Source organism: Eretmochelys imbricata, chromosome 10 (genome assembly GCF_965152235.1).
Source record: "Eretmochelys imbricata isolate rEreImb1 chromosome 10, rEreImb1.hap1, whole genome shotgun sequence".
Classification (NCBI taxonomy): Eukaryota; Metazoa; Chordata; order Testudines; family Cheloniidae; genus Eretmochelys; species Eretmochelys imbricata.
The window spans coordinates 5,510,996-5,523,820 of record NC_135581.1 but is presented as its reverse complement, the minus strand read 5'-3'; the positions used below and the strand labels follow the sequence as shown (position 1 = coordinate 5,523,820).

Genomic DNA, 12,825 nt, shown 5'->3' with positions numbered 1-12,825 from the left:
TGCACGTGTGTAACTTTATTCAGGAGGCGTGTCTTTGACATCAGGGGAACTCCTCACATGAGTAAAATTAAGCCTGCCTGCCTTTGCAGGATTAGGACCATCATTCAGGCTCTGAAATGCAGTTGTTTGTAGAGACATAGAAGGGGGAGGAGATATTCTGCTGGGGTTCATAATCCAGTAATAGGAAGCAAATGTTTCAAACTAGGAAGTTAGGTAGTGGGGGGTTAGCAAGGGCTATGAGGGACAGTCCCAGGTGAACTACAGGTCATTATCAATCTGTTTCCCCCCCCAAGATTTTAAGAAGACCAGACTAGGAGAATCCTGCCTGGCTTCTCCACACTGCAGTGGGCCCTCTGGAATGCTAAGTGGGCAGAGCTGGATTCTTCACAGCTTAAGCCCCTGTGCTGCAGACATTTCAGCATGAACAGGGCTGACTATTCACAGCAGTAAAGTCATGTATTTCTAGGGGGGGGGCTTTTCAGCTAAATTTGGCCCAGCTGGGCTAACTTTGGATCTCGGTGCCAGCTGCCTCCTCCTTTCTGTGGATCCAGACTAATACAGACTAATAATATTTGGATCTTTATTTGGATCTATAATACACCCCTCTGATATTTGGATCTTTATTAGTTTAAAAAAAAAAAAACGAACCCCAGACAAACAACCCTCCTCGCTGATTTTAAGGAGGATTCCTGCTCAAAGGCTGAGGGCCCCCTCAGAGCCTTTACTATTTACCTGGCGTTACTACCATTACAGAAATCAACCAAGGGAAAGGCTCCCCCAGCTTGCAGGCTGGCTGGCCGCTTGCAGGGCCGGGCAGGGCAGGGGCTGTCGCAATCCTGCCCGGGCACAGCGAGGGGGGCCCCCCCTCTTTATCTGGGTCCTGGCAAAGCCCCGCCCCTGCGCTGGGGCGCATTCCCCAGCTCTCCCCCCGGGGTCTTCGCAGCGGGGCCCGCGTTGCAGCAGCCACGTGGCGCCGGCGGACCGTGCAGCCTGGGGCCGAGCCGGGCCGGGTCCCCTGCCCCGGAGAGGAGGGGAGCGGCCCCGGGCGCGGGACCCAATGAGCCGGGGAGGGGAGGCGGCACCCGGCGGCCGCACAGAGGCAGCTGGGCCACCGGCGCATGCTCCAGGCATGGCTGCGCCCGGGGAGACGCTGAGGAAGCGGAGGGGGGGGGAGGAAGTCCCCCGGGCCCCCCCCGAGGAGGGCGAGCGGCCCCCCCTTGCCCGGCCCCCGCTGCGCCCGGGCACCTTCTGGCTGAGCAGGATCGTGCTCCTGCGCTGCATGGCGCTGCTCTACTGTGAGTCTCTGCACCCCCCGCCCCGGCCAGGCGGGCTGCCCGCCGAAGCGGGAGCCCCGCTGGCCATGCGGGGTGACCCGCCCCGGAGCCCTGGCCACGTGGGTCCAGCCTGCCCCCTGCTGCTGGGGGCCCCCTGCTGCTGGGGGCGCCCTGGCCCAGCTGCAGGCCAGCCCGCCCTTCATCCCGGGCACTGCCCCTGCCCCTGGGCTCCCCTCTGCAGCGCCCTGCCAAGGTGGGGTGGGGTGGGGATTTCCACCCGCTGAGCCCTGGGAAAGTGGCGGTTTACAAACCCAGAGCACCAAGCCAGCGGGGGGGTGTGAGGGGACCCTTCTGTGTCTGTACAGCGCCCAGCGCAGCGGGGCCCTGGCTGGGGCTGCCAGGCAGGGAGGCGGCTTAAGAAGGTAAGCTCAGCTGTACTGGGTCCCACCAATAGTCCGTCTGCCCCCCTGCCAGCACCGGAGGCTTCACAGGGAATGAACGAACCGGGCAATTGATCGAGCGGGTCCAGCCCCTGTCATGCAGTCCCGGCTTCTGGCAGTCAGTCGCTTAGGGACACCCAGAGCATGGGGTTGTATCTCTGAGGGTCTTGACTAATGGTCATTGTTGGAGCTGTTCTCTGGGAACTTGTCTAATTCTTTTTTGAACCCAGTTATGCTTTTTGCCTTCACAACATCCCGTGGCAAGGAGTTCCACAAGTTGACTATGTGTAATGTGAAGTTTTAAACTGGACAGCCCTCGTTTTGGGTGGTTTGTCCCCCGTCCTGAGACAAAACTTGACATGTCATTTTGAAGAGTATGTTGCTCTGTCCTGGCTGGCGTGACCTGGCATGCACCAGACCAGCAAGAGTGGGGTGCTCTTCACAGTGGTGTCCCCTGTATGGTGTGACCTCGCATGCAACATGGGGTGGGGGCAGACCGGCGGTGATGAGCCTATGCAGTTCCCGGAGGTACCGAGATGTCTGGTATTCTGCAAGTGCGTGAGTGGCCACCCTTCTCCTAGGTCAAGGGTTCTCAAACTGGGGGTTGGGACCCCTCTGGGGGTCACAAGGTTATTGCTTGGGGGGTTCGCAAGCTATCAGTCTCAACCCCAAACCCCGCTTTGCCTCCAGCATTTATAATGGTGTCAAATATATAAACAAGTGTTTTTAATTTATAAGGGGGGGTCTTACTCAGAGGCTTGCTATGTGAAAGGGGTCACCAGTACAAAACTTTGAGAACCACTGTCCTAGGTGCTATGCGAATACAAATAATACAATAATAATAATAAAAATAATGGGGTATCCACACTGCAATTTCTTCTTGCCTGCTACTCCAGCCCCAGAGTTGGGAATGGGCTGTAATCTCACTCCACTTCCTACATCGGGGTTTGCAAGTTGCTGGATCAGTGTAGGGCAGAGGTGGGAGAACTGCAGCCAGTGGGCCACATCTGGCCCAAGGGACCGTCCTGCCTGGCCCTTGAGCTCCTGGCCGGGGAGGCTCGCCCCCGGCCCCACCCCTGCTGTCCCCCCTCCCCCGGAGCCTCAGCCCGCCATGCCCCTAGGGCTCAGAGAGGTGGGGCTGTGAGCTGCTGCCGGGCGGTGTGGCTGGCTCTGGTGGCCGGAGCTAGCCACAGCCCTGAGCAGCATGGTAAGGGGACGGGGAGCAGGGGGCTTGGATAATGGGCAGGAAGTCCCGGGGGGGCAGTCAGGGGACAGGGAACAGCAGGGGTTGGATAGGCGTGGGAGTCCCCGGGGGCCTATGAGGGGGTGGGGGTGTGGATAGGGGTTGGGGCAGTCGGGACAGGGAATAGGGGGTGGGAGGGTTGGGTGGGGGTGGGGTCTTCGGGGGCGATTAGAGGACAAGGAGCAGCGGGGGTTGGATGGGTCAGAGGTTCTGAGGGGGGCAGTCGGGGTGGGAGGGGGCAGGGGCCAGGCTGTTTGGGGAGGCACAGCCTTCCCTACCCAGCTCTCCATACAGTTTCGGAACCCCGATGTGGCTCTCGGGCCAAAAAGTTTGCCCACCCCTGGTGTAGGGGAATTAGACACCTTTTTATTTTTTGGGGGGTGAGGGTACACTAGAGTTAAAAAGAATAGCTTTTGAATATGACTTTAATAAGTAGTTTTGTACAATGACTAAATTTATCCACTTTGAATAAAGTGAGATAAACCAGCTCCTGTTCCACACTTAGAGTTTCCTCTATTTATTACACAATACAAGGCCCCTGTCGTCTATACCGCTGCAGTTTCCTCACTACATACCCTGTGGCCTGCCCCATTCTACCTCCAGGCTTCGTCTTCATTGCTCTGCGTGGAGCTGGCGCAAAGCCCAGCTCAGTGAGGTTACGTCTACACGACAAGCGCGACGGTGACCCAGCCGCAGCACGGCAGCTACACAGCTCTAGCGGAGACGCTTGCTGCAGTGACGTCCGGGCTTTTCCCGTCACCGTAGTAAATCCACCCCCCCGAAGAGGCAGGAAGTAGGTCAATGGAAGAACTTTGGTGCGGTGTCTATACTGGGGCTTAGGCTGGCTTAGCTACATCTCTCGGGAGTGTGAGGTTTTCACGCCGCTGGGCTATGTAGCTAGGTTGCCCTGTTTTAAATGTAGATCGGGTCTGTCAGTGCGGGAGAGAGTCCTTCCTATGCTTGCTCTGTGGTCTCCCATCCTCAGGGCAAGTCTACGCTTAAAACCTTGCATCGGCACAGCTGCCCCAGTGCAGCTGTGCCGCTATAGAACTTTAATGAAGTTGCTCTAAGCTGACGGGAGAGAGCTCTCTCATCAGCGTGGTTAATCCATCTCCTTGAGAGGCGATAGCTGTGTCACCAGGAGAAATTGTCTACATGGGGGCTTAGGTTGGTATAACTGTGTCACTCCGGGGTGTGGATTTTTCACACCTCTGAATGAGGTAGTTACAGCAGAACCTCAGAGTTACAAACTGACCAGTCAACCACACACCTCGTTTGGGACCGGAAGTGCACAGTCAGGCAGCAGCAGAGACCAAAAACCCCCCCAAATATGGAACTGTGTTAAACGTAAACTACTACTTAAAAAAAAAAAAAAAAAAAAAAAGGGAAAGCAGCATTTTTCTTCTGCATAGTAAAGTTTCAAAGCTGTATTAAGTCAACGTTCAGTTGTAAACTTCTGAAAGAACCACCGTAACGTTTAGTTCAGAGTTACAAACAGCCTCCCTTCCCGAGGCGTTCGTAACTCTGAGGTTCTGCTGTATTCCGATGTAGGTCTGTAGCGTAGACCAGTCCTCACTGTGTCATGGAAACTATGGCAGTTCGGCTGTGTTCCAAGGCTTCGAATTCCAGCCTGCCCTCACGTAAATGTTACCACGTATATCGAGTAAATACCCCACCAGGGCATGTCTTTCACCCTGCTCATGCTTTGTATATTTTTGCCAGGGCGTGCAGTATTCTTTGCTATACATGTCTTGTTCTGGGATTCTGAGGCATATCTGTGGCTTTTCCCCTTTTAGGAATACTCCAGATAAATTAACAAGAGGTGGAGATCTCTCTTTTGTGAGTCAGGGTGGTGTGAATGTTTACCTTTGTGAATGTCATTATTTTTTCTTGACTTACATTGATGGTTGCAGATACCAGTAAATGTTGGGTGTTTTTTTCCTTTGTTTTGTTTTTTTGTCGTGAAAATTCTGTCCTTTGGACAAATGGGTCAGTCCATGTCAGGTTTGCTTCTGATGGAAGTGGGACTTTGCATTGCAAAATGACATCCTTCCACCTGCTAAAACTTGCACAAGTTCTTATGGACATAGGTTAATCACAAAGAGCAGTGTTAGTCTGGTAAAAAATATAGATGAGGGCAGGAGAAAGAAAAACAAGACCCCAGTTCTGCAAACAGGCACATGCATAACTTTACTTGGGGGAGCAGTCCTGTTACCTTTAACTTGTTTACTTACGTGAGTAAAGTGAAGCACACGTTTAAGTGCTGCGGGATTGGGGCCTGAGAGGAGAAGTGTATTGCAGCCTTAACTACGCAGTCGTGACTGTTGCCTTTATAAGGGAGGCTGTGGTTCTTATATCAAAAGATTGATTTTATGGCAAAATCTCAGTGTAAGGCTGACTTCCATTTCTATTTGGTTGTGTGGGTGGCATATAGAAATCTTTATCTGGATTTTAGCAAAGCTTTTTATTGTTTGGGGGAAATCTCCCTCTCTCTCTTAAAATACATTTGAGATGTTTTACATAAGGTTAGTGTGTAACTTCTTTGTCCTATTGTTCTTGTGTGGTAGCATTCCACACAGTCTGGTTGATTTCAGGTTCCACTCCTGTGCTCCTCTCTTATTCAATTCTTTTAATAACAGCCTTCTATCCTAATGTCTGCTGCATACCCCTTCTCCCTCCCCGTCCCCTGCAGAACTCCTTCAAAAGCAGCATGTTTTGTTGCTCACCCAGGATTATAAAATAGTGAGAGCATCCCACTCACCCCAAGGACTGTATCCCCTGCTACTCAATAGACATAATGAATCTCACCATTCTCATCTAGGGTGGAGATAGAAACGCAGGGAAAGAGCAGCTTTGAACATTTCCTCATTGGGAGAGGGAAGTTGTGTCTCTTCGTCTCAGGGACCTGTCTGGCATTCAGATTTGATCAGGAGATTGGAGGTCCTCGAGAACCAACAGCTGTAGAGAGTCCTCTTGACGATAAGCCTGCGGTGTCAGCAAAATTCCAAGGAGAGCGGGTTCACATCATGAGGCCTGTACACATCTGTTGTGGTTGGACGCATCTGGTAATCTTTACCCTGCCCCAGAGATGATGTGAACTAGGGAAATTCTTCTTATCACCAAGACATGTAGAATTTGCTTCCGCATCTGGACAATAAGAGCCAGCGGTCCCCAAGGACATCAGTGTCACTAAGAACAGCAGTGCTAGAAGTTACCTTTTCTTTATAATGAAAATGGTGAATGGAATAACCAGTTAGAGCATGACGTGGACTCTTTCTGTTCTGGTCTCAGCAAATAGCATTGACAGCAATGTTCAGTGACCGTAAGTGCTGTGCAAAATATTTGCAGTGAAACCCACATGCATAACACACTTTGTTGCAAATTCTAAATTTGACCCTGATCTCTCCACAAGATCAGTAAGGTTTGCAGACCAGCAGCCTGCTTAGTGTGGTTCTTTTGTGTTTTTTTGCATCAAAACCATGCAGAAGTTGCAGTTTGGTGTGATTTTTTTGACACCTGCTTTATTTCTGGTTTCTCTTGAATTGGCACTGAAAGCCAGGGGTCTGAATCTCCACCCGTTGAAATGTTGATCTCTAACCTGTGGAAATACAGACTGCTGAGTTTCTCACAGCTCAATTTGCTGTTTCATATGCAAAGCTGATTAATGTTCTTGTCTTGTTATGAAGGCTGTTGCTTTCTAGACATTAATATGGAGCTACAAATACACAGTAAATTTTGTGTGATTGTTTATATTAAGGTTGGCCTGGAGACTTCAACCGAAATATGGGCTTCATTATGCTAGGCAGCGGACAGACCTAGTGAAATCAGCCCTTGCACCAGGCAAAGGCCCAGATGCATGGTGCAGTACATGGGCAGGCTGCTCTCGTTGCTCAAAGCCCCATTCAGTTTGCATGAGCGTAGCAAGCTGCACATGTGCTATGCCAGTGGTTCTCAACACAATGCAGGATCAGAACCTTAATAGACAAGACAGACAAAGGATGAGAGGGGAAACAGACGGAGAAGGGATGTTTCGTTCTCAGGTTTTAGTGTTGTGCTTTTAAGCGGACGCTCTCAGTTTAAAAACCATGCTTCTAAAACCCAAATACCCCCACACCTTACGTTACTAATAATACCAAGTTTTTGTAACGGAAAGAGGTTTTTTTTTAAAAAATCTTTTACTTCTTGGTTTTGGCGTAGCCTGGCTCCCGGTTTATTCTTAGTCTATCTTGTTTTGGTTCTTACACACTACCTCAGTGCTGAAGTTGAAGTTAAAAGGTTAAAAGGAAACTTCTGTTTGATTAGAATTAAAGAGGGTAATAGTGGAAAGTTTCACCCCCCCCCCCTTGGTCTTACATTTTGTAAAAACTTAATGTTGCCAAAACCTGAATTTTTGGGCTAAGTTTGGCGTGGGTTAAATTTTGACGCCAAGTGTCATTGGAAGCGTGTTTGTTGACTAATACCGCTGCACTGTATGCTGTGAGGACGCACTGCTGCTTATCGAATTTTGCAATGCAGGGCTGAAATTAATCAGCGTGACCTCAAAATAAAGAGATTGTGAGCCACAAAATCCCTAGGCCATGTTAGAACTCCGCTAGCTTTTCTGTCAAGGGAGGAGAGAGTGAAGTATCTTTGTAAGGGTGGGACACTTTCAAGTGAGACAGGGCTGCCTTTTGATCTCAGTTGGGATTCTGGGTTAACAACAGCGGGAAACAATTTTAAGCCTCTGGGTCAAGCAGATATTTAGACCTCGTTTCTGAAGATGGAACAACTTACTTTGACAGATTTCCCCCCCCCCCCCCCCCGCTCCCCTTCTGCGTACACTTAGTAAACTGTGACGGTTGCTTCAGACTTATTGAGGAAATGGCTGATGCCATTATGACAGACTGACATTCCTCAGTGGTGGGATGTTTTCCCCTTCTTCCATTTCACCCCTCCGATAACGGTTAACCATGCCGTTTTCATTTACGCCGGGTTTGAAGAATGCCTCTCGTGGGGGCTTGTATTAAAATGTGGTGGAAAATTGGTCATTCTCTGACAGTTATCAGCTCCTGCATTCCAGCGTGGCTGTAGCAAGCTAGAGGGGAGGCCTGGGGGTTTTGCTGGCGTGTGTGTGCGTGTTTGTGTGTGTGAAGGATCTTCCCCTGTTATGAAAGAGAACCATGGAACAAACACAGTTCTCAATGGCAGTGAAGTGAGGGGAAGGATCATGAACAGGGTTTCTCCTTGGAAGGGATCTCCCCTTTTTTATGTGGAAAGGGGGTTTTAGTCTCATCCCTTGCCACAGGGTCTAGGATCTGTGCTTGTGGAGTGAAGGCAGGGGATGTGAGATGGGTTCAATAACCTGTTCATTGTCTTCTCTGCTTCTCTTTTCTGCTCCCTTTCCCAGGTAACTGACAAGGGTGCTGTGGATAACCTTCCCATTCTTTCAAAGGGGGTTTCCAGGCGTGGTCATAAGCTGGGAAGTCCCTGGCCATGAGACTGCTTTGGCATAGTGCTGTTAGGGAAGCAGGTTGGTGAAAGGAAGGAGCAAAGGACCAGATGGCTCGAGAAGGAGGCACTGAGTCCCTGCAGCATGGATGGCCTGTTGCCTTCCATCAATCAAATGAGATCTGTGTGAGGTTGGGCATTTGACTGGTCCAGAAATAAATGGTCAATTGACTGATCAGATATTTTGAAATAATGTCAAAAATGGTCACATATGTGAAGCACTAATTGATCAGAACAATGACTCCCCTCCCAAAAAAGTAAGACTTTATGGTCTCCAGTAGGTTTAGCTTTAGATAGAAACTTATGCCAAATTACAACCCCCCTCCCCACCCCAAGTTATGTAACTGAGTGATTCATTTAGCTCAGAAGAATGTGACAAGCAATTAAACAAAGTTCTGAAAGATGGAGGAATGGTGCCACAATGCAATTAACAAGGTCGGCCATCGCCTATGTCAGGGCTTGCTTACGGGAATCTTTGACCGTAGTCAAACAATAAGCGGTCAAATAATGTCAGTTGACCGACTGGCTAATCCTAAATCTGGGATTTGGTGGCCAACACTCCTGCTGCTGCCATGATTGGAGCAGAATTCAGAAGGGAATGGGAAAGATGTAGAGAAACCACCCTGTGGTTTCCTCCCTGTACTGAGTACATACCAGTGGGATTTTCCTAATTGAATGCTAAGGATATTGGAAGATACAGGCATGTAGGGCTGGTTCAGTGCATCCCATGAATTCATGAGGGTAGCCACCACTCTATATTTGCAAAGTAGACAGTACTTAGTACTTTTAATTAGCTGGGTAATTCTTGCAACATCTCTCTGTAGGTTAGGTATTGAGGGCCTGGTTCTCCGCTCCATCGTTTTACCTTTGCCAAGTGAGAGTAAAAACACTGCCCATTCAGAATGAATTGTGTGGGGCAGAAGGGAATCTTATTTGGGGATCTGAGAGGAGGAATTTAAGTGCCTTGTCCAAGCAAATCGAAACAGCAAATCTGTGGCAGACTCAAGATTACGACTCCAGAGTTTAGTGGCTTCTAGCTGCATGCTCAATCTATTAGAGACCACACTGTGTCTCCGTTAATTGTCTTTTTATACAGTCCTATAGCATCTGGATGCTATAATAGTAATTAAAACAAGTAGAAGAGTTGTCTAAGACATATGCTCATTTAAATGATACTTAAATAAAAGCTTGTATAGCATCTTTCATGAAAACCAGATTCCAAAATGATTTATTGAGATGCAGTACAGGTACAAAGTTAAATATAAGAAATAATAGCAGGACGCAAAGGCAATGCGGAATAAGTTTGATAGCTAATTAGAGTCGGTTTTCCATTCTGATCTTTGTTCTTGGGTGTTCCTGTATCCTTGAAAACTATTACATTGATTCCCGTTTTAAAAAATAAGGAAACCCTCTTGAGGAGATTTTGTTGGAAGTTGCAGCAGCTATTACTAATTAAGGAAATAGATCAACAACATCCAGGGATTGAATGTTTATTTTTTGATCACTGGTTTTGAGCAAAGTCTATAGGTCCTAACATCATGTGTACAGCAGTGGTTCCCGTCCTCTCTCTTTCCTCCCCGATCATTTCTGATGTGTGAATGCCCATATGCATTTAAAAACCCATTTTGGGCACTTGGGGATTTCAAGGTTCTATTTAGAAACCCCCTTCTGCAATGTGACCCATACTCTGTAAAGTACTTTGAGATGAAAGGCATCATATAAATCTAATTCTCCTTCTCCGTAAATATTAAATAGTACTAATTTTTTCCCCGATAAGTAGGGACCTACTCAAAAATGGTTGAAGCTTATAACTTTATTCTTCCTAACCCTTAAATCTCAAAATCTAAAATCTTCTCAAGGGAGTGAGTGTTCGTTACAAAAGGACTCGGCTGCCTGAAGATTCCCCCCCTCCACCCCATGATCCTGTTACTTTGAAAGGCTTGCAGTTGTTTTCAGACCGTCTTGTCTGGATTACAATATATCCTTTGCATTTTTTTTCCAGTGTAAAATTTTAATTGACACACTTGGACTTTAGTTAACAACTCTATAAAACGAAGACCGTACATTAGCACTATATCCCTTCAGCAAGTTGGATGCCACCAGTTAAATTGTGGAAGGAGGAGCTCTGTAAGGAAGACAGAAGCATATTTGGCACTAAACACTGCACTTTCACTTCAGTAAAATAGCTTCATGAATAACAGGCATTGATAGCTCCAGGGGAATGATAACAAGATTGGAGTGAGAGAGAATTTGTCTCTCTAAGGTCAGCAGTTCAGCTAGATTTGGTTTGAACTAGAAAGGTATTTCAGAGATGTCCTTAAACTGGACGTTAATCTGTTATTTGATTTGCTCTAAAACAAATAACTGTACTTTGTTCAGAGACTTGTGGGCTATGAAGAGTGGCATATTTTCTTATTTGCCTTCATGTGATTTTGAACAAAGTAGTGAGAGAATCTTTTTTTCTTTTAAATAATCATTAGCTGTGCTATTAATGGCACATCTAATAAAATGAAGAATTTCAATACCAGATATACTTTTCGCCATGTTTATCCTCTGAATCTCAGCTTTGATGATGCTGTATTGGTTAGTTTCACTTTCCGGCTCTCCTCACTGCCAGCATAGGGCTGTGGTATTTGGGTTTCCAATCCTGCAGTGGAGTGTGTCAATTGAAAATAAGATGTTTTGCTCGATTCGTTAATAATATGTAAAAACTGCAACCACTTTTTTCTTTTTTTTTTTTTTCTGTAACAAAATCTAGATTTCAGGCCTAAACTAAGTTGCCAGCATCCACTCAACATGGTATCTTTTTTACAATGCTTTGTCAGGTCAAAGGTGAAGTTGATTTATGGCCCTAGGTATGTAAAATATAGTTTGCTTTTCGTGCAAAGATCTATGCTCTCGGTTCATTTCTTCTTGTGGTTTGGGCTTTAAGTAGAAGATAAGACTTTTTTTTTTTTTTTAATGGAGGGCGGGGGCGGAGTAGGAGTGGAAGGGGGGAAACGTGACCGGAAAGTTTTGGATTTCACATCTTTAAATCTTTACAGAGCATGAAGAATGGGATTCTCTCTTTCTTTTACCATGACAGGCTGCGGCTGGATTGGGAAATGGAGCCGAGGTGACAGGGCAAAATGCATAAGACCAAATAATTCCAGCTTGGTGATTCTCTGTACTGCCTGTCCCAGTTGTTTGTTGGTAGCATGTGATGGGATCAAAGAGGGAACGTATCCTGTCTTGGAGTTTTTTTGTGAATGGAAATGTATAGGAATGCACCTTCTGAGGTGAAAATAAGTAGTGAGCGTCGATTAACAGTTGACGACAATTTACATGCCTTACTTCCATAAAGACCAGCTTGCGTCGGGTAGGGGAGGCTGATCCCACCTGAGCTGTCAAGGGCTCTGACTACCGCTTGTGTGGGAGGAAGCACGGGTCTCTCTTCAATTAATTGTCAAGCTGTAACGGAGCCTCAGTAACAGCAACATGCTTCGAAGAGGAAATGTCACAAACTGGCCAGGTAAATTGATGCAGTTTAAGATACTCAAGTACAGGGAGCAGCAGGAGATGATAAAAGCGTCAGGGAGAAAGTGGCCTGAACAGTTAGAAGGAAACTGATTCTTTCCGGCAGACTAAGTAGCTGGAGTTGGAGTCTTTCAGAGATGACCTGGGTTTTTTGGGAGTTGATTTAAAGCAATCTTGAGTGTGCTGAGAAGCCACAGATGATAACACAGGTTCCGAGATGCCTGAAAGCTAAATTCCGGTTACCGTCAGCTGGATGTGGGAAGGAGAACTGCGGGAAAACTTGTCTGAATGTGAGAAAGAAGGTTAAGTGTATTGTAGATTCTTAGAAAATTGCTCCGTTCTTTGAGGTTTGTGTGTGGGTCTCTAGTCTGTAAGCTGATACCAGAAACTATGGAGCAACATGGTCCAGGGGATTTGAACACTGGACTGGGTGTAGTGACATTGACATCTGTTCCTGGCTCCGTCACTGGCCTACTGTGTGGCCTTGAGCATGTCCTTTCTGAGGGCTTGTCTACATGGGGCAGTAATGTGGACTACGGGGGTGTGATTTCTACAGCGTACTAGAGTGTTGCATGTTAATTGGTCCGTGTAGACCTGGCTGGTGTGCATTGAAGTTCCTTAGTGCTTTGTAACATGGTGATGTGAACTACTACAGCGCTACGTTAAAAGGGAGCTTTTAGTGCACGTTAGCCACGTCTACCTGGGCCAATTAATAGTGCAACACTTTAGTGCGCTGTGGAAGTTACACCCCTGTAGACCACATTACTGCCCCGTATAGACAACCTGAGCCTCTGTTTCTCCTCTCCCCTTTGTCTTGTCTATTCAGATTGTAAGCGTTTCAGAGCGTGGGTGTATTTGTTTGTAC

The 12,825-nt window shown here is 47.5% G+C and overlaps 1 protein-coding gene across 1 annotated transcript in view; it reads left to right on the top strand.

Moving 5' to 3' along the window:
* The first annotated feature begins 1,057 nt into the window (after nucleotides 1–1,057).
* The window catches only part of LMF1 (lipase maturation factor 1), a 339,188-nt gene continuing 327,420 nt past the window's right edge, over nucleotides 1,058–12,825 (top strand). The window contains exon 1 of the mRNA XM_077828568.1: nucleotides 1,058–1,295. Coding sequence (XP_077684694.1) covers nucleotides 1,058–1,295 — 238 coding nt within the window. The remainder of the gene's footprint in view (nucleotides 1,296–12,825) is intronic.